The sequence below is a fragment of the Berghia stephanieae genome, chromosome 2 (genome assembly GCF_034508935.2).
Source record: "Berghia stephanieae isolate SIO BIC M18660-M18661 chromosome 2, UCSD_Bste_1.3, whole genome shotgun sequence".
Classification (NCBI taxonomy): domain Eukaryota; kingdom Metazoa; phylum Mollusca; class Gastropoda; order Nudibranchia; family Aeolidiidae; genus Berghia; species Berghia stephanieae.
The window spans coordinates 41,669,186-41,690,335 of NC_088361.1; the positions used below are offsets into that span (position 1 = coordinate 41,669,186).

Consider the following 21,150-nt stretch of genomic DNA (forward strand, 5'->3'; position numbering starts at 1 on the left):
TCGAATATTTTAGCTGGCCTGTTTTTATAGGTGGTTTCTTTTTATTTCCTTTTTTAAATTTTTTATTTTGATTCATTTTTTAAAAATATGATTTTAAAAGAGCTTTAGAGCAGTTTGGTAATAAACAGAAAGTAGTAAAGTTGGAAAGCAAACTCCCCAATCCAAAAAAAATCAATAAGATAAATAGGTAAAAGCCAATTTTCCATCAACCCTGACAGATCTAGCTTCCCATTCACTGCTAGGTAGATAGAAGGGTAAGAAAACAACCTCTACACAACTTAGGATAGAAATCAGCCATTTGATCCTATCAGAATCCCTATGGAATTGGTTAAGAAGAGAAAGAAAATAATAAGTCTGGGCTTTTTGTTGAAGTTGGGTGTCCCGATAGCTTGGTGTATTGAGCAGTCACTTCACACGCAAAGTGGCCGGGATCAATTCCAGTTGCAGTCAGGATTTTTTCTCATCTCCCTGTCCTCTCAACAGTGATTAGGTAGCTGGGTCTATGTAATCTGGCAGACAGTACTTTGAGATAGACTAGCATCCTATTCAAAGGATAGCAAACAATTGCTATTGTCCGTTTCACACTATATAAACTAGGATAAACTCAGCTTCATGGGGCCTAATGGCCCTAAAGAACTACTTTTATTGATTGGAACTTAGATAGTTGCAACTGTTCAATACAATCAAACCTCGTTATAACTACCAACCTCACTTGCCGCCAACTTTTTGCCTGGAATGGATTGTTTATCTATATAAAAATGTCAAAAACCTCGTTTTAGCGACAACCCAATGGTGAGAACGCTTTATATAAGAATAATTTTAAAAACATTTGCTATACTACCAATGCTACTCAACAAAATTGTCTTCGAAGTCTTTGATCACAATGAAAAAATAATAAATCTGTTGGATACTTGCATTTTCATGTTTTTTGTGATATAATAGGTGTTTAGAACTAGTTATTAAAAGTATGATTTCTAATTAGAGTTCAGACAGTGATTCCAAATACTGATTGAGTCCCTTACAACCTTGACCAAATTCATTATACAGCCAAACTTGCTATACTGCCAATTGTGTCTTGGTCCCAAACATGGCAGTATAACTAGGTTTCACCGTATATGTTTATGTTTCTCACTCATTCATGTCATCGTTTTACTATTTTCCTGATACACACATTTTTAGAGTCTTCAACTAGTAAAACAAAAAGATCAGCAGAGGATGATCTCACAATGCCCTCTAAAAGAATTAAAATTGAAGGAGGCATAGCAGAGGTAAGTATCACTTTTTTTTTTTGGATCAATCATTATTAATTTCATTTTCATTATCAATTTATGGATAATGGTCATGTTATCATCAACTTAAAACATTGAAAGCATTGTAACTGCCATTGCCTCCTCTACCTCCTGTCCCCCCTCTTTTTCATCTTCAAATTGATTCGTTGTATTGATGCGATATAAACACATGAGACAGAGACACACACAGAGAGAGGGAGAGAGACTTAGATTGTTTTGACCCCAAGTGATATAGCAGTCGACCTACGTACCTGGGTCAAATCCATGTTCTTTGAGATTTCATCCCTCCTTTTTATCAGTCATTGTTGATAATGTTGTCTTAGACTTTTCCAATATTGATGATATAAATGTTTTATTAAAGGTTAATGCAAGAATAACATGAAAATATACTCTTATATTTTCCTCTTCGTTGGTTACCTGATAAGGGACTCTAATATTTTTTATGGCCTGTTAATAACCATATCAATATTTTTGTCAATATTTTAAATTGCCTATGATTAATATTTCAACTCACATAATTAAAACAGAAACAGTTAAACTAAAAAGATTGATAAACCACAAATAATTCAAATTAATAACTTTTATTTTTCTTTTGATATACAGTAGAATTACTTTAAACCGAAATTTTGGGGACCTTCTAAACCATTTTGGTTTAAAGACATTTTGGTTTAAAGCAAGTTCCCGTTTTGCAATGTTTTTCAAGGGTAGTAACTATTTAAGGAATTTGCTCATTTAATAGTATCATGGGTTTCCCGTTAAATGGATTTGTTGAATAAATGCAGTCTTCGTTACCATTCATTTTTTTATTTTTTTTTTTGTGTTTTAAAAATATTTTTGGTGGTTTTCGTTTTCAATTCAAAACTGTTGAAAGAGTTGAGTTTGGGATGCCGTGTATTCTACATATCTCCGTCTTGATCAACTTTTTTTTCATCGACTTACATAGTATTTTGATTTTAAACTGAAACATATAAGTATAAGCACAGTGCTTTCTTTTAGACATCTTTTAGTAAAATGCAAAGCTAAAATAAGATCGAAAGTTCTTGTGCGATAATTGATAATGAATGGTGCGCAGCTACTCAGAGGTGAAGTGAAATGGAAATGAAAAGGCATGTCAATGCTAAGCTGTCTACTACACATCTCTCTTTTGTTGAATTGCCATTGGGTTCAAAGGCCTAATTACATAGAGCCTCCCCCCCCCCCTCACACACACACATTTAAACAAAGTGGAAATGAAATGGCATGTCAATGGTAAGTTGTCTACCACCCCCCTCCTCATTGTCGTGTTGAAAAGTTCCAAAGCATCAACACACAAGCGAGAACATCTTGCTTTCGTGATTCTACACCCCAACTCCCCCTCTTTCCTCATTTTTCGCCTGCCAGTCACCCGCTGTCTTCCTTTTCCAGTCTGTGCGATTGTGGTGTTGACCAAGTCCAAGTGCAGTGATTGAAGTGTTTACCTACCCCCCACCCCCCACCCCACCCATCACCCTCATCTTAAACTTACGCTCTTTGTTTAATATCGCCGGGCATTATTACGTGTGGCCACCTTCCCGACTTTTTGAAGAAAAATAGATAGAGAAAAAAGGAAGGTGCTCTCAAGTTGTTTCGGTTTAAAGAAAGTCCTGCTTAGAAGTATTTCGGTTCATCGTAAGAATAGTACAAAGATAATGAAGAAACTAGTACAATTTATTAAATTCTGTGCGGTTTAAGGTATTTTTCGGTTTAGCTTCTTTCGGTTTAAAGTAATTTTACTGTAGTTAACAAATTCTCGATGATCTATAATCACAATTCTACACCCAGTTTGATGTTTTTATGGCCAAAACTTTAAAAAAAATAAAGTGGTTTCCAACATCATATACTCAAATCAAACTGAACTGTGATAAGCAGTAAATAGGATGTAGTACTGTAATTTCATTGATTATAAACAATTGTAGCACTCATGGATTTGCACCTGCCAAGATGATCTCTTGATTCTTAATTCTTAATCACAATGGTTCAAGCTAAATATATAAAAACCAAATTAGGTAACTGAGTCCCTTGAATTTCTGCTTTAACTGATTTTGTCGGTAGATTATTTTTCTATCTTTCTTTTTTTTTCTTTTTTTTAAAACGGAAACGATAGTTTTAAAAATCCCCCAATTTGTACAGATTTTATGAAATAGTTTTCTGTCTAATATGTCAATGGCTGTAAATTTCGCCTCCCTTCAGTGTGTAAAAGTGGAACCAGGTGAGCACTCAAGTTCAGAAGAATATTCCAATCTTTGGCGTGTTAATGTTTACCAGTTTCACCATCACTTCAAAGACCAGGCCATCGTCAGTGCTGTGGCAAGAACAATTGATCAGGTAAACTTGATTCTGTAGCAAATCAACACAGTTCAATCATGGGAATGATTAAATTATTACTTAATTAATGAGAAAAGAGAAGTTTTTTTGTTATATTTTTCAAGATCGTTCATAAATAGAATAAAATTAAAATATATTGACCCACTTCCTATATGGCATAATTTGTTGTGAAAGAGGTGTTTATCTTTTTTTGATTGAATATATTTTTTATTTTTCATTTTACAACAGACTTTCTTATGAGCATAGAATTACATACTTTGGTAAGCAAATTTGTCCAAAACAAAAGGCAACTATGAGAAAAGTCAGAAAAAAAGATGACAAAAAAAAAAAAACAACCCAACAACATCATTTAGAAAAATTTGACAACAGCTATTGGAATTCTTTAGTTCCCTTGTTGTTTTGTTGGGTTTTTTTTTTTTTGGACTCATTCCAAGGTTGAAGAATGCAGTATTTTTAATATCAGCGCAGGTCTTCAGCTGTAAAATGACATTTATGTCCTCCTGCTTTCTGCTAACTTGATCCATTAATAAGTATTGACATTTATAAGTAAATTGTTTAGTTAGACAGCTACTACAAGTTAAAACCTAACCCATACAAAAGGAATTTGGAGATTATGACGTAGATCTGCATGATAATAACATGGTCTATTTTATCAAACATCCTCTAACGTTTGGAACGCTGAGCTGAGCTGTTCTAGAGACATTGTGAACTTACAGTGGAAGGATAAAATCCCCAACATAGGTCTTTAGTCAAAGAATTGTGATAAAAACACTCATTTAAGCAATCAGATAGCAGCAATTAAAATATTGAGGTTGTGTTGAATGAAGAGATGCCTAAAGAAAGAATTGTATGCATCTACTGCATAACTGAAGACAAGCAGGATTGGATAGTCATGGTTGCAGAGATCTGTGACATATCTGGCTCTTGGGAATAAGAATGGTTATGATGATTATAGATTTCTTTTTCAGATTTTATTCTTGCACAAGTGCATGTAGCGCATCTTTATTTTCAAGCATTTTGTTTCAAGCTAATCATGAAACTTAGAGAATATTATTGTCTTGAATTTTACAGAAAGCGTCGGAAGTTATGAGAACTATGTTGAGACTAAGTGAGACAAAATCAGTTCCCACTGATGAAGAGAGTCTAGAATTATCATTTACAGAGGTATGCCTGTTTTTATTTATCTTTATTTCATTTTCTTATCGCTTATTATACAGTAGAAACTACATACAGACTAAGATAAAGATTTTTAAAAGAGTCAAAAGCACAATTTATTTCATCCGTAAATATCCTGAAATATAACATTTGTGGTCATGCTTTCATGTTTGTTAAAGTATGATCATTTTTCCTCACAGGAGTGTTATAGATTGATAAAAAATATGTCGCCAAGGTTGGAATAATACTTTTGCATGCATAGTATATTGAGTGTAGGCCCTGATAGATCAGATGGTATAGCAATCGCCTTAAAAGCAAAGGGACTGAAATTGACTCCAGGTGCAGTCAAAATCCCCTGTCCTCCAACCAGCAGTGATAGGATAGCCGGATCAATTAGTTATTGGGAAAAGTACTTTGCGATAGACTAACATTCTATCCAAAGAGGAGCAAGTAATTGGATTCAATAGTCTGATGTCACGTCGCCAAGCAACAGTGAGCAGCGTGGTTTTAAACAAAGAAAATTGGTACTTTTTATTCTTCATGCTGGCTAGAACTTTTCATATGTCATGTGATCAGAATGTATTAAAGTCAAAACATGATCATGTTTATAATATTTTACTTCTCTGGATACACTTTTGTGCTCGTCTGAGAAATATTTCATTAGGGCATCCGCCATTGTTCCGATAGTTTAGAGCCAGTTACTAAGTTACTATGCGTCATTACGAGGGAAGTGACGTCATGACTGTTGAAGCCAATTGCTGTTGTCCATTTAATGCTACAGAAATTAGGATAAACATTAGCTCTATGGGGATTATGTTTTTGAAGGACTACTTTTTTATAAATGAATTGAGTGGTGTAATATTTTTCTAATATTAGTATTACCAGAGAACCTATTTTCTTAAAATATTGAAAGAGCTTTGTAACATTTCTTCTGCAATTACCATTTTTTAACAGGTGTGTACATTAACTGAAGACTTGTAATATGTCACATATGGTTTCATAATTCTGATAAATATCTGTTCTGTTTTTTCTTATTAAGAAATACAACAAATGAAATGAGATCATGTTCTCATGCAATAGTGATTTATTGAATAACATTCAGGCTTATTGTCTCAATAATTTAAGATCTTCAGTGCCATCCCTAAAGACAAGATGATGTCTCGGGAGACTGTGGATCAATATCTGAAGTGTTTGTCTGAGAATTGTGTAAGTTTTAGCTCTTGTTATATACACTATAGCCCATTTAAGATAATCTCTGTTATGATTAACTTTTAGTTAAGATAAACGCTGAACCTAGCATTACTTTCACAGCCTAAGGAATGATTATGTGATTGCTTGCCATGAATTTTAAAATTGATTAACAAACCTGGTTAATCTGAAGCGGACTTTAGTGTATATATAAAGTATTTGATTTATTACTCTTTTTATAAGTATGTATTTATGTAATTGACAGATTAATTATAATTGAACTAATTTGGCTTATCCATACAGCTTGAATTAGAGCATTGGGAATATACAATAGATTTATGGGTTTGTTCAATTTTGATTATCAATTTGATGGTTTGACATTGGTTGGGTGATTTTAAAAAAAAAGATATTCTCTAGAATATTATTACTATATGTATAATCAAAATATTACTTTTTTTTTTCAACAGCATGACTTTGTCACAAGAGTTGGGGAGAGTGGTGGTGGCATGTTTAGAATCAGTATCTTTTTCTCGTTGATAATGTTGTTTAAATCAGAAATAACTTATATGATTTTTATCTCTTTTTTTTTTACCTTAAATAACTCTGGCCTCAGGTTACAATAAATTTCCTCAACATAAATACATTTCCCTTTGTTTTATAGTTGGTATGACTTGATCTCATTTTTTTGGAGTCGCCATCTATGATTCGATGATAAAAATGCGGTTCTGACCCTAAGGCTTTTTTGTTGTTTTTTTTCCCCCAGTCCTATTCCTGATATTATATGTCGATCTGCTGTAAAAAAAAAAAAGACAAACGGTTTATTTGTTGAATATAAATGCAGATATTTTTGATGGGCGGCACACAATATTTATAAGAGATAAAGGCTCTAGAGAAATGCCAAAAAAAAAGTGATTCATTTCCCATACTGCAATTATTATTTTTCTGTTTTCATTTTGGAACCTCTCATCACGTAACTATTTTGCTCAAAAATAACTATAAAAACAAGCAATGACCTCTATATTGGATGAGATTTAGAAATGCCATTTATTATTTTTGTTACAATATATTTATTAAAGTTATCTTCCAGTTATTCTTATCTGAAATTAGTTATAATGAGAGCAATACAAAGGAACATTCGGAAACTAATCTTCCCTATATCAACTAAAGTAAGATAAGGAGAATGGCTTCAGAAGCATCAATTTACAATTCCTTATCTTCTGTAAAGATTTTTACAAGGCAGTCAAAGCCATCTGTATTTCACAAATAGAAACAGTTGTGTTGGAAAGGTATGTGTGTCCTCTTGTATTTAAAACTTTAAAAAAAAAAGAATATGATAAACTATCTATACATAAATTATGCTTCTAGATGGGGTTCCTGACCTCCAATAGTGGACAGGAAGGCACCTACTGTCTTCTATCCCTCTATATATGTTTTCCAACGTGCTTTCTATCTTTGTCTTGGGATGAGATTACTTGGTTTTGTCCTGGCCCTGACCAGATACCCAAGCTGAGAGAGGAATAGTCAAATGTATAGTTAGAGTTTTGGGAGATTATATTATTTTGTCTTGTAAATCATCTCTCTGTTATGCACTGTATTGTTTTGTTTACATATTATATCGATTGCCCATTGATCTAACTTCAGTACGATCCGATAGTGATGTCGTTTCTTCTTCTCTTTACTAGCCTATCCTGCTTCTTTGGTTTGTGATTGTATTTTTGACAGGGGATATTTTTTTTTTCTGTAAATCTTCTGCCTGTTTGTTCTTGGTTATTTATAATTTAGCTTATGATATCTTTAGGTTATGATTTTGATTTACATTTGTACTATTTTTGTTAGATTGCTTGTTTTTTTTGTCTCAGCGGTCTCTCATATAACCTCAATTGTGTTGGTAGAGACCTAAAGCAACAAACAAACAAAAAAACATCTGAAGTTATGTCTTTGCAAATGGCTACTTCAGAGGTTAGATTAACGGGCCATCGAGATATGATTTGTAAACATTTGAGTTTATTCCTCTTAGTGGGGACTGTGTGCTTGTGTCTGGATGAGACCTTTAGGTGATCTCAAACTAAGTACTTTGATAGTGTACTCTTGGATTCTTCATCTGTTTCCTATTTGAACCAATTCCTCTTTGTCTTACCTTTCCTTGGGTGCTTTAATTGTAATTCCAGAACTTCTTACTATCCCATTTTCTTCCTTTTTACTGGCGCTGATGTGACATGTTGCAAGCGCTGTAAAACCCTTTAAAAAAATAATAAACGAAAAAAAACCCAAGTATGTGTCTGTTATTGTTAAGGGTTTTGATGACCTTTGATAAATAAGTGGTCGGTATATCTAAATTGGTTGAGCGTTCCCTCACAAGGAAAGGGACTAGTATCAGTTTCAGATACATTTAAGGTTTTTCGATCTCCCTGTCACCCAAGCTATTGAGTAGCTGAATCTGTAAGACCTACATCCTATTTAAATGGCAGCAGGCAATTTTTGTCATAACAACCTCGGAATCCAAGACTTTTTAAATTGTTTTTTTTTAATGAAAGGTGTTTAACTACTCACGATTTTCTTATTGTCTAAACCTTTACAAATTATTATTAATGAAGTATGATTAACTGAAATGGAAAAAAATAGAAATGAAATGCCATAATGAACTGTAATTTTTTTTCTTTCTCTTTCCATTTACAAAAATAAAGAAGAAAAGAATGCATACCATTACAGTTATTTTGCTAATTAGGGTTAGAGATAAATTTTTGTTTTGTTTAAGGTTTGGCTGTTTCTAAAGTTAAAAAAAAAAATATCTATATTTAAATGATGATTAACACGATGATTTCCATTATTATATTTTCTAAGGTTTGGGTCAAAAGCACTGAGGATATTTCATGTTTTAATGGTGAAAAAAAATGTGGAACAGAAACAGGTTAGAAATATGAAACATTATTATTATTATTATTATTATTATTATTATTATTATTATTATTATTATTATTATTATTATTATTATTATTATGATCATTATTGTTATTACAGAATCACAGAATACAGAATCAGGCAATAATCCTTGAAATAAACTATTTTCATGTCTTTTTGGCGTCAGTTTTAGATTTAGTAGTATTGCTTATCCTTTACTTATATTCCCATTTAAAAATCAATGGAAGAACTGTTTATCAATTCAGCTTATTCTTTTTAAGTATGAAGGTAGAACTCCAATTTAAAGTACCCGATCAATTTGAAATTGTCCTATCATCCTCTACCATTCCCCCCATTTTTGTCGTGATATTTTTCTAAAAGTAATTTGTTTGTCAATTTACTGTAGGGATCCAGATGTGAGACGTGCTATTAAAATGAGTTTCACTGTTTTTATTTTTGTTGTAGTAGTAGTAGTAGTTGTAGCAGTGGTTGTAGCAGTGGGAGGAGGAGGATTGCGATTTATTACTGTTTATTATAAGTCCTCTAAATTGTATCTAATTGAAGTTTTTGTAGATTGAAAGAGACGTGTTGAAACGTGTTTTGGTGGTAATATGATTTGTTTGAAGCTTGAAGGCAAAAATAGAATTAGACCTTTACAACAATTTCTAACAAGTCCTGCTGGTGGAATAAATGAAGCAATGTTAAAGGCATTGAGTTTATTAAATCCATGGAAATCCAAATTATATGTTCATCATTAATTTATTTTATTTATGCATTTGGGTTTGGATATGCTTTTCATTGGCATCTTGAACAATGAAATGGAATGTGGTTATTGTGTCACAATTTTTGTTATTTTCTTTCCCATGGGAAGAAAAAAATGTATTTTAAACAAACACCCGAATTGCTTCTGGGTTGGGACCTAGAATTTCAGTGAATGGTGAAAAATGATGTATAACGTGTGCACCATGCCAATTCTTTTGTAATATTTATGTCAATTTTTTTTAAATATTGGAACTTTCAATTTTTTACAGATGAAAATGTCTTGTGAAACTATTCTTGTTAATGTACAATCTTAGGTTGAAGAACAAGCAATGTTGTCTCCAAAGGAAGCCAAAGAGTTACTATATGCAATGTTTGCTGAAAATTTCGTTTCAATAACAGTGAGTATAGAAGACTTATAGTCGCCTTTTTCTTGTTTTGAAGACCAAGAGAATTTCATGTGTACTGTTCTTATTGTGTACGTCTCAAATGCTTAGGTTTGTAGAAAGTGACTGATATTGGTCTCAGGATCATTTGAGTTTTTTTCCGACCCTGCTGACTATCCAACAGTGATTACATTCTGACTTTTAGAAACGTTTAAAACAAAATGATAGTGCCCATTTGATGATATAAAAACTGGGTAACTAAGGCTCTATTAGCCCTAATAATTCTAACCCCCCCTCCCCTTCCCCCCCTTCCGAAAAGATTGGAAGGAAAATTGGCCAAGTCGATTGTGAAAACACAGGAGAACATATTTTTATCATAAGACAGATGTTGATAATGTTTTGTGACATTTTATCTTTTCTATGTATTTTGAAACCTCTCCATTTTATAAAAAAGATTTAGAAAGTATTAGTCTCCTACTTCATGGTAACTTTATATTATCATAATGACCAAATGAAATGATTAGAGAACAGCTTTATACTCTGTTTTTTTTTTTTTTCGAACATGTGTCTTGCTTTGGGTAGCCTAATGCAATCCAATTATCATTAATTAATTACTAACCCTGATAAATTTATTAAAAACATTCCATATAGGTTTGTAAAATAACAGCTTTTTGCAGGAACAACATTTTAAAAAAAATGGAAACAAGATGAATGTAGACTAGTTGATTACATGTCATTGATTAGTAATGGCCAATTCAAAACTGTTTCAGGAACTATCGAAAACCCCAGACCATGCACCTGCAAGAACATTTTATCTGTTTCATGTGAATATCATCCAACTTGCAAGAATGCTTCTGGAGAAATGCTACCAGGTAAGTATCTTAGCAAAAAGATGAAAGAAATGAATCTCTTTAAAAAAAAGTACCTGACAAAAAAATTTGCGCAAAGAAACTTTCTCAGCATACTAGTAAAATAGTGCAATCTCTGGATAGCGACAGTGACCTCTGGTCCCGATTTTTTTGCTTTATGTTATACATAATAAAAAACCCAAAATAGTGACATACATTTTAGTGAAACCTCTGTTTAGCGACATTATTATAACAATAATTGGCCGTTAATACCGATTCTTGATATCTGACCATCGTCATCTCCTACTCTTAACCAACAAAAAATTCTTTTCCCTCTCCCAATGAGATTGCCTTTTTAATGACCAATCAGAACTCATGTTTACTGCACTGCATGGAATCAGCAATAGTTCATATGGAACCACAGCAAAAGAAATGTATCAGTGGATGGAACTCTCAAGGGTCCATTAACATTCCCTGATAGCTACCTATCCGAGGTCAGGTTGACTGATATCAGGCAATGCCATGTCTTTTTGGGCAGTTATGGATATTTATGGTCTTATAATATGTTGGAATAGCAGGGAAAACAATAACAGCCTCTTTCACTTTATTATTTTCATTTGAAAAATCAGTTGTTTATCTAGACATCAGTCCAGATTTGATATTATTGTGGTTTTTACCAGTTGTTTTGGGTTTTTTTTTTCAGGTTTTTTTGTTTTTGTTTTCGCAAGATGTGGATCTCCTAATTTTAAGGGCTTGTAAATTTTGGTGCACATAAATAAAAATTTTGGTATTCAAAACTCATCAGCAGTATTGCATGGATTTTAATTAAAATCAAAACTAAATATGTGCATCTGTGTTCTTGTCCGGTATGTATTATCATATTGGCATTTGGTTTTCTTGATTTATTCTTAGTTTTGTTAAATAGCATTTGAACACTGTTTACGATCAAAACAATGACAGTACACATTGGAGAGTGAAAGCGTAATTGGTATACCCTTTGTAAACAGGAGAAATACACATTCACAACATCACTTTCTGGTCCCAGGCGATGTCGTTATCCAGGGGTTGCACTGTATAGCAGAGATTGTGATTGCAAGTATGTGTGTCCTTCTTATGGCATAGAGAAATAACGAGTAAAGAATAGGAGAAAGGCAGACATGTTTGGATAAAGGGTCTATTCCTGAAACATTTTTTTGTATTGCAGCCAGATTTAGTTTTCAAATAGGCATTTAGATTGGCTTCATTCTACTAAAGTAAATAAGTAAATAAGAAAAGATGTGATTGATTTGTCATTACTCTGACTGTACCCCAAGAAGATAAATGTTTTATTTGTGACACTGATAAAGGAGGGGATTTCAATGGTAAAAGGAACTAGTATTGGAAAACCGCAGTTGCTATCAACATTTTATCTAACCCCTCTGTCTAGCAGTGATTTAGTAGCTAGGTCTATTAGATTTTGTGGAAATTATTTATGACCTTGAAGGTTGCTACTCTCTCTTCTTTAAGCCTCATTTTCAGGCAAAAACCTAATAGCTTTAAGAAATTATAATTATTTCCTCATAATTGTGTCCTCTGTTATGCATCCAGTATGCCTCAAGAATATTAGAAGCATATTTTGAAGTTTGCAGATGTTTCTTATGCCCGCCCTTTTTTCACGTAGTGCATATTGTGATTTTTTTTTTTTTTAATTCCAGAAAGCTGGAACTGAAATCAAAATAAAGAGGATTCCCAAATCACTTGCAATTCATATTTAACAGACCAAATAATTTTTATTTTTCTTTTATTTAAAATTAAAAAAGAAAAATGAGCTTTGCATATTCTCTTCATTCACCTCATTACTTGAAATGAAAACTTGTTATATTTTAAAATGACTGTCAATGTCTCCCAAAACTGTATGTGGTTTGTGTCCCAAGTCAGCCATTAGAGCTCTGATTCAAAATCAATTAAATTGATCAAACTATCAAATTATTAGTGTAACAAATTTAGATCTTGAGAGTTCATGATCCAAGATGATGTGTAAGAATGGAAATGTTTGATTTTTAAATTAAGTTTTGGGAAATTTCAAATTTAGAAGAGGATTATTGACCCATGTCTCCCTCCTCTCTTCTATTTGTAAGCAAGTGAATTGCTGGTATCGATGGCAAATTTCTGTCAGGACAACAGATTTCATATAGTCTTTTATCATTGAATTAGCAAAATTCAGAAATAATATAAAATTATTTTATTTGTTCATTTTCCATCAGTCAATGCTGAACATAAAGATAAAACGTGACAAATTCATCTCTGAAAACAGGTGAGTCTTTTGACTTTTCTGATTGCATTTTATTTTTCCTTGTCTGGAAATACAAATTACTGAGTTCTGTCAAAAATTTAACAAGTCATTTTATATTTCATGCAAGTCATCTGTTAGCTGTCGAGACTTACTCTCTTGTTATTCTTCCCTTAACCAAGTGCTTATAAATTTATACTTAAGAGCCACCAAGAATGTGTGTGTGTGCGTGTGTGTGTGTGAAAAATACCTCGATTGTTTAACCCCGCCCATTTATGGGCATAAAAACTGGAAATTCAGTTAAAAGGAAGACGCTTTTGAAATGTTCCTATGAAGAATGGAATGTGCACTATACAGAACAAGACAAATAAAGACATTTTGAATCTTACAAGATATCAAAATTTTCAAATTGATTATAGACTCACAGCTAAGCTTTTTGGATATATCATCAAACAACAAAAACGAATTCCTCTCATATTGCGGAAACAGTGATGGAAAGAGAGCATGGGGCAAACAAAAACAATTTATTTTTAAACAAAAAGTATTGACATGACATCTTGGCAACTGTTTGAAACGGAAGAGACTCAGAGATGTTGAGAGAAATTACATTAGTAAGGCCATGGATGTAATAATAATGATAATGGACTTTATTCATCCAAAAGGAAATTTTTGTACAGACGTATAAAATGCCGACAATGATGCATACATAAACATAATATACGTAAATATAATGTGGTAAAGTAAAATTTGGTAATAGGTATATATCTGCCCTAACCAACAAAAGGACAGTATCTGGGCTGACCCAGATCCAGCCAGTTTTGCCGCAATCGACACATTTAGTTTTTTCATTCATAACTCTTTAATTCTATTACATAGTGGAAGTCTTCTAACATTAAATAATAGCTGATGATAAATTGCGTTTTTCTGTTAGTCGGCGATTTCATTGACGTAATATTTTGAGATACTGTTCTTTCTTGGTTAAAGCCAAGCAAATAACTCTACCTGTAACCAACAAAAGGACAGTATATTATACGACCGTCTCACATACTGTTCACCCTGGTTAACCGCAACACAAAATGCCTCGTCCGTATTCACCAAAAGAACAGTATCTCGGTTAAGAATATAGCAAAATACGAATAACTCGATCGACAAACGTTTCACGTCAGCGAGGGCGAGCACTCGCCATCACGGACGAGTGAGAGGCAAGGCTAAGTGTGTTTGACCTGGCGTGAGGGGATCTATCGGCTGTGGCGCTCGCTTGCCGAGATCAAACAAGTCAAGTTTGTAGGCGTAACTCTGATATAATATTACTACATTAGACTATTCCTCAATCTTTTAGACCCTGACTCCTTTTTCAAGATGAGTCTATTTTTATTAAGCATCATAGCTTTAATTTACGCGTATTGATGATTTTGGCTATCTTGCAAATTAGACTTTAATTGTGTATCAGGGTTTTGTCATTGTACAACGATATGGGGTGAGTGAGTGATAGTGAATTAAACCTAAGAATAGCTGGAAAATAGGGTATGTTCCCCCACACACACATCCCTTTTTGTTTTATAATCAATATCTTCATTGTCATAGGAAATGAAAAGCATGAAATGAAACGAAATCTGTTGGTACATTTATACTGAATGAAATAGGCGACACCATTCTTACTAAATTTAAAAGGTGCCTAAATTATGAGCTAATAAGATGAACAGAAAAATTATTTTGTCTTTAGCTAATTTCGCCCACAGGGAGTTACAATAGTACAATTTAGATAAAACAAGGGAATTAATTAAAAGTTTTGCTATATTAAATTACGAATTTTGCTTATTTTATTCATTTCTATGTACATAGATTTATGGTGTTATTCACGTAGCAGCATGTTATGGAAAGATGTTTATCAATGATGACGCTAAGGTTTTTTGCTTTATTTGAAAATTCTTTTGTGCTATTTCCGAGAGAAATAGGTGAATTATTTGCCTTCCACACTTTAAAATCTCAGTTTTACTATCATTTACTATAATTTAATTTTAACTTATGGTACATTCAAGATTTAATCTCATTAAAACAGCTCGAAATTCGTTGTATTAAGAATTGTAAATTACTTAGGAGTACTGAATCATAAATTTGCGTATCACCAGCATTAAAATGATAACTCAGATTTAATCTGGATATCACACTAGAAAGGGGGTGCTTATATACAGAAAAAAGGAGAGGGCCAAGACCGCACTCCAAAGTTTAGTAAAACTTGTTCTGACTGAATACCATTCACCACGACAGTCTGCCATCGATCCTGTTAAATACATTTTTGTATGATGTAAACCGTTTTAAGGGCAATTCCTTTTACGCCCTGGTATTTTCTAGTCTTCTTAACTAAATGTAATGGTCAATGGTGTCAAAGGCAGCTGAAAGATCTTAAAGGCATAATAAATTGATATTGTTAGCGTCCGCATTATATAACAAAAGATTTTAAGAAGCGCCGTTTCAGTTCTGTGTTGCTGTTTGTAGGCTGACTGAACTGTTGTTCTTAAGATGAGATAATAATTGTGTCAGTACTACCTTCTCCAAAAGTTTGGACAAAAAATTGAAGGATGTGTGGAAAGTGAGAGATATGAAGACGATTAAAAGAAAAACACACAAAAAAAAACAAAAAAAAACAACTAAACAAAAAACGCCTGGACAGACAGTCACACCGACACCCATACACACACAAACGCACACACACACACACACACACACACACACACACACTAATTAGTTGAAATGAATGAAAAATAAGTATACTTAAGTTAAATGTTTGGTTGAGCATCCGACCAACAAGTAAGGGGATCAGTTTTTTATTGCCAGCTGTATAAAGTTTTGTAATGGTTTTGCTTTCTTTTTTTTTTTCATTTTTATTACTTGTTTATAACGCCCCTCTGCCCACCAATCAGCCACTAAATAGCTAGCTTGATATGTTGATCTGGTGGAAAGTAATACGTGAATATTTCAACTTATGTCATAGATTAGATGGATTTTGAACTCAGTGTCTGCAAATCACGGGCGCATAATTTTGTCAAAGATATAAGAACTGCAATCCAAACAGTTGTTAAAAGCAGGTATTTCCACTTTTAACATCCAACGGACGAGGTCAAACTTAGATGTCGCTGGGTCAAACACACGCGTTGTGGTATGTCACTACTGCTGTCGGATGTGAAGGTCATTAGTTCGATTCTATATAGAGTATGCGGTTAGACTAAGGGAGTTAATTTTTGACATTTTACACGGTAATTTATTTATTTATTTATTAATTATTATTATTATTATTATTATTATTATTATTATTATTATTATTATTATTATTATTATTATTATTATTATTGGGGAGGGGGGAAGAAAGAAAGAGAGAGAGAGAGAGAGAGAGAGAGAGAGAGAGAGAGAGAGAGAGAGAGAGAGAGAGAGAGAGAGAGAGAGAGAGTGAGTGCTTGTGCATTGTAGAGGGCGAGAGCTTAATAGAATAAAGATATAAATATATATATATGTGTGTGTGTGTGTGTGTGTGTGTGTGTGTGTGTTTGTGTGTGTGTTTGTATGTGTGAAAGAAACACGAGGGAGACAAAGAGAGTGAGCGAGATTGGTAGATAAACAAACGGGGAAAAGAAGAGAGGGGGTGGAGCAAAGAATAGGTAGGGATAGTATAAGAAAGCCCTTCGTTTCAAAAGAAGTCAAAGTCAATCAATCTGAAACATATTGACCAATGAGATTGCAATTTAAAAAATGGGACTGGTCAAATCATTTGTTGCATTGTTTCCATTTTGAGTCAGATGACAGCTTGAAGAGGAGCGGGTTGGGCTTAATTTGTAATGACTTACAAGAAATCATATAATTGAATCTTCTTGTTTGAGTTGCAACGTCGAGTTATTTCGGACCTGCCACTCGTTATCACAACCCCTTGTGGTCAATTGTCAGCTATTAAACTCTCCTCCCCTTTTTCTTTGGGTTCACTCCAGTGACTTCTTATATAGTAGACAATGGTTCACTCACATTGTTTATTGTCTCAAAAGACCCCACCCTCCCTCCCATTCCCAATGAATACACGTTAAAACGCTCTCTCTCTCTCTCTCTCTCTCTCTCTCTCTCTCTCTCTCTCTCTCTCTCTCTCTTCTCTCTCTCTTATTTATTTATTTATTTTTAAAAATATATCTCTCTGCATCCATTTCTCTCTGTTTGTTACTGACTTTCTCTCTCTCTCTCTCTCTCTCTCTCTCTCTCTATCTCTATCTCTCTCTCTGTGTGTGTTTCTCTCTCTCTGTGTGTTTCTCTCTCTGTATGCCAGTCTCTCTCTCTCTCTCTTCTCTCTCTCTCTCATGTAAACAACAACGCGATAGAAAGTTACAGTGTTCCTCTATGATGTCATGTTACGGATGACGTCATTGGCGTTGGCGACTTATGCGTCAACCAATCAAATCGTCACCAACAGTTTCGCATGGTATTGCTCGCCATACGGCGGCATCTTCGTCACGCCACTCGTTGACGCCACCGCATGCTCACGGACACCGTCAATATTTACTGGGCGGACTACGGCCGTCGGAGATACTGTCCTTTTGTTGGTTAACGATGGGGTTGAAATAGGATACTGTTTCAAGCAAATTTTTAATTGCCTCTAATTTAAAAAATATTTGAGTTATGATCATTCTGACAACTTTGTAAGCTTTCCTATGTCCCAGAGATTCGATTTAGTAAAAAAAGTGATTTTATGATTTTTTGAGAGATACTGTCCTTTTGTTGGTTAGGGCAGATATAGTGTAATAATATTGTAGGCTGTAAGAATAATTACATCGTGTAAATTAAGGGACATACAGATTATAAAAGTGTAAAGATATAAATATCTAGAAAAGGTATATTGATGTCAACATATAAGAAAAAAAGATCAGTAAAAAGCTAAGAATTAGTTACAGTATAATACTATTGTAAATTGACTGAAAAAAATTACATAGTATAAATTACATGGCACGTAATGTAGAATAAAAAGGTCAATAGAAAAGTTGTAGTAAGCGATTTTATAAATTGATGTTTAAAAATTGTGGGTATGGAGTAATTTTAAAGAAAAGGTTTCAAAGTTAAAACAGACGTAGACCAAAATTTATAAATTATTTAACTTATTAAAAATTCTGCAACTGTAAGGTAAAAAGGATCGGAGGTGTCTTTCACTTTTTGTTCGTATAGACAACAATCGGTCACTTCTATTCGACTTAGTGATCTGAAGATTTAAAGGGTGAGTTGGATTATCTAAAATATTACTAATTTTCCTTAAGCAGTATTCTGAATATAAATCATTAAAAGACATGGATCCTGTAGTAAATTTATTAGCTCTTTTAATAATCCTGTCAAAGTTAGCTTTTGCTGAGCTAAGACAATTTCCCCCCCAGGCAGTAATACAAAAAAACCAAAACACTTTCTAATACAGATCTATGAAATAGCGTACAACGTGTTTTCTCAATGTTAAGTTGGGACAATTTCCGTACAAAGTACATTCTTTTATTAATTTTACTATTGATATAACTGGAATGTACGTCCCACCGTAGTTTGTTGTCCATGGTGACTCCTAGATATTTGTATTCTACTACCTGCTCTACTTTTTCATTTGTAATAGTACTATGGTCTTTTGTATTCTTATCTTTTCTAAAGTCTATAATTAATTCTTTGGTCTTACTAACATTCAATTCAAGGTGGTTATTGTCGCACCAGGAAACAAATTTATTTATTTATTTATTATAATTTATTTCATTATTATTAGTAATTAGTCCTTGTAGAGTTGTATCGTCAGCAAATTTTAAAAGGGGTATGTTTAAATCTGCGCTTTTACAGTCGTTTGTATAAAGTATAAAGAGCATGGGAGAGATTACACAGCCCTGCGGAGCACCAGTATTTATAGTAATGTTATAGGAGACATTTCCTTTTACTTGTATATATTGTGTTCTATTTGTAAGGAAGTCTAGCACCCAGGAGATGATATAAGGATTAATTTTAAAAGTAGAAAGTTTATGAGCAGGTGGGGCTGAATTGTGTTAAATGCGGATGAAAAATCAACAAAAAGAATTCTGCAGTAGCTTTTAGGCCTGTCTAAATGTTTGTAGATATTATTTGTAAAAAACTAGGATGGCATCTTCTACACTGCGTTTACTTTGGTAGGCAAATTGATAAGGGTCCAAAAGAGGTCTAACATGGTTATTAATTCGTAACAAAATAAGTTTTTCAAAACATTTCATGACAATTGATGTGAGAGTGACAGGTCCCAGATCATTCATTGATTTTACTTTGTCTTTTTTGGGGACAGGAACTATTTCTGAAGTTTTCCAAATACTAGGGATGGAAGAGCATGAAAAAGACATATTAAAAATGTGTGAGATGGACATAGAATTTGATAATGATTATGATTTAGTGCACTGATTCTGTTATACACTGCTTTTCATTTGATCTTTTTCTTTTTAAATTTTAGACGATTGTTGGACAAGCAAGAAAGAGTGGAGACCATTATTGCATCTTTGGATGCAGCAGGTGCAATTGAACAGAAAGAGGAAGTAGAGCAAATGGTGACCCCAGCTGAAAAAAGCCAACTAAATAAAGTTAGCCATGCTACAAAGCAGTAAGTTAATTCAACACAATACTTTTCTCAAGATAAGGTTATTTAAATATTCATATCTCTCACGAAATATGTGTATTTATTCTTGATGTTTTTAATTCTTTCTTTTATTATTACTTGGAATAGATTAATCCATTTCGATCTCCCCCCCCCCCCCCCCTCCTCCCCCAATTACAGATGTGATTAAGAAACGATTTACCATTTTTAGTTCGATGAACTTTTTCCAAATCTGTCCTCTTCCACTGAATTTAAGCTTAAATAATTAGTAAAGGTAAATTTCTCCAATAATATATTTTGTTCTCTTTGTTTTCAAAACAGACTAGAGATGTCAGAAGTTCAGCTCAATGACACCATCTTTATAATGGAGACTTTCCTGGCCTATACACTAAAACCACCCCCACCCAAAAGATGATGATGATAATGGAATTCCAGAAAGTTTTTTTAATCATGTTGCCTTAACTTTTTAAAATTTACTCAATACAGATAATTGAAAATTATATGTGTTAAGATTTTAGTTTATTTATTTGATTTTGAATTCTATTTTACCAGGAAGTGCATATCTGAAAAGACATTTTGAAGGACAATTATCAGGCCGGTCCCACATGTTTTCCATGACTATCATTTTCTGAGAAATTTAGTAAAACTTGGATGCATAAGTTTTGCAACAATGTGGAATTTTGGGATCCACGTTTTACAGCAAACAAAATCCATATAATCTATGCCCGTTTACAACAGGGTCATTTTTTTCCCTGGACACTCAGCTTCACTGGGGATGGCAAATCTGAAAGATTATCATTATCATCGGGGAACAATAAGAAAGGTAATTCATCTTGTTTGACACGTGTAGAGGATAGGAAGCTATGTAAAAGCCAGAACTGAACGTGTATGAAAGGTGACAGACTGATTTTTTTTTTTCTTGTACGGTATTTTTCTTTCTTGCTTTGTCTGGCACCTTTCATATACACTTGTTCAGTTCTTTCTTACACTGGTGCCTGCTCCTTAATTTCTTAATTTGATATGTAAAAGCCTTCGAGTGTTTTGGCTTTTTTATCCATGACGCTTTCCATCTCTCATTACCCTTTCCCCCCTTAAGTCTAAATCAAGTCTAAATGAAAAGTCACCAGGATTTCATCCTGGTGGGGCAAGAGGTTACGGTCAGCTTGAGATATATGTAAGATCAGGCCTTGAATATCATACAAGCCTTCTCCCACTGAATTCATTGGTTGGATGAGAGTCAGTGGGGACTAGTTGAGTTAACATCGCTTTTAGGTCATTTCAAAGCCTGAGAAAAGGAATATAGCATGCAACTCATGAGACAGTTAATAAATAGATTTTGAGTCCAGGTCTCAGCACTCAGATGATATGCAGGGCTACCAACCCAAACTGAAGAAAAGTCATTATCTAA

At 33.4% G+C, this 21,150-nt stretch overlaps 1 protein-coding gene across 1 annotated transcript in view; it reads left to right on the forward strand.

Annotated features, from left to right (window-relative positions):
• LOC144964896 (DNA-directed RNA polymerase III subunit RPC3-like) overlaps positions 1-20,242 on the forward strand; it is a 31,564-nt gene extending 11,322 nt beyond the window's left edge. Inside the window, exons 4-15 of the mRNA XM_078899629.1 lie at positions 1,180-1,268; positions 3,498-3,632; positions 4,704-4,796; positions 5,913-5,993; positions 6,443-6,494; positions 7,201-7,261; positions 8,817-8,883; positions 9,950-10,033; positions 10,789-10,890; positions 13,110-13,159; positions 19,602-19,748; positions 20,064-20,242. Coding sequence (XP_078755755.1) covers positions 1,180-1,268; positions 3,498-3,632; positions 4,704-4,796; positions 5,913-5,993; positions 6,443-6,494; positions 7,201-7,261; positions 8,817-8,883; positions 9,950-10,033; positions 10,789-10,890; positions 13,110-13,159; positions 19,602-19,748; positions 20,064-20,157 — 1,055 coding nt within the window. The 3' untranslated portion in view covers positions 20,158-20,242. The remainder of the gene's footprint in view (positions 1-1,179; positions 1,269-3,497; positions 3,633-4,703; positions 4,797-5,912; positions 5,994-6,442; positions 6,495-7,200; positions 7,262-8,816; positions 8,884-9,949; positions 10,034-10,788; positions 10,891-13,109; positions 13,160-19,601; positions 19,749-20,063) is intronic.
• The last annotated feature ends 908 nt before the right edge of the window (positions 20,243-21,150 follow it).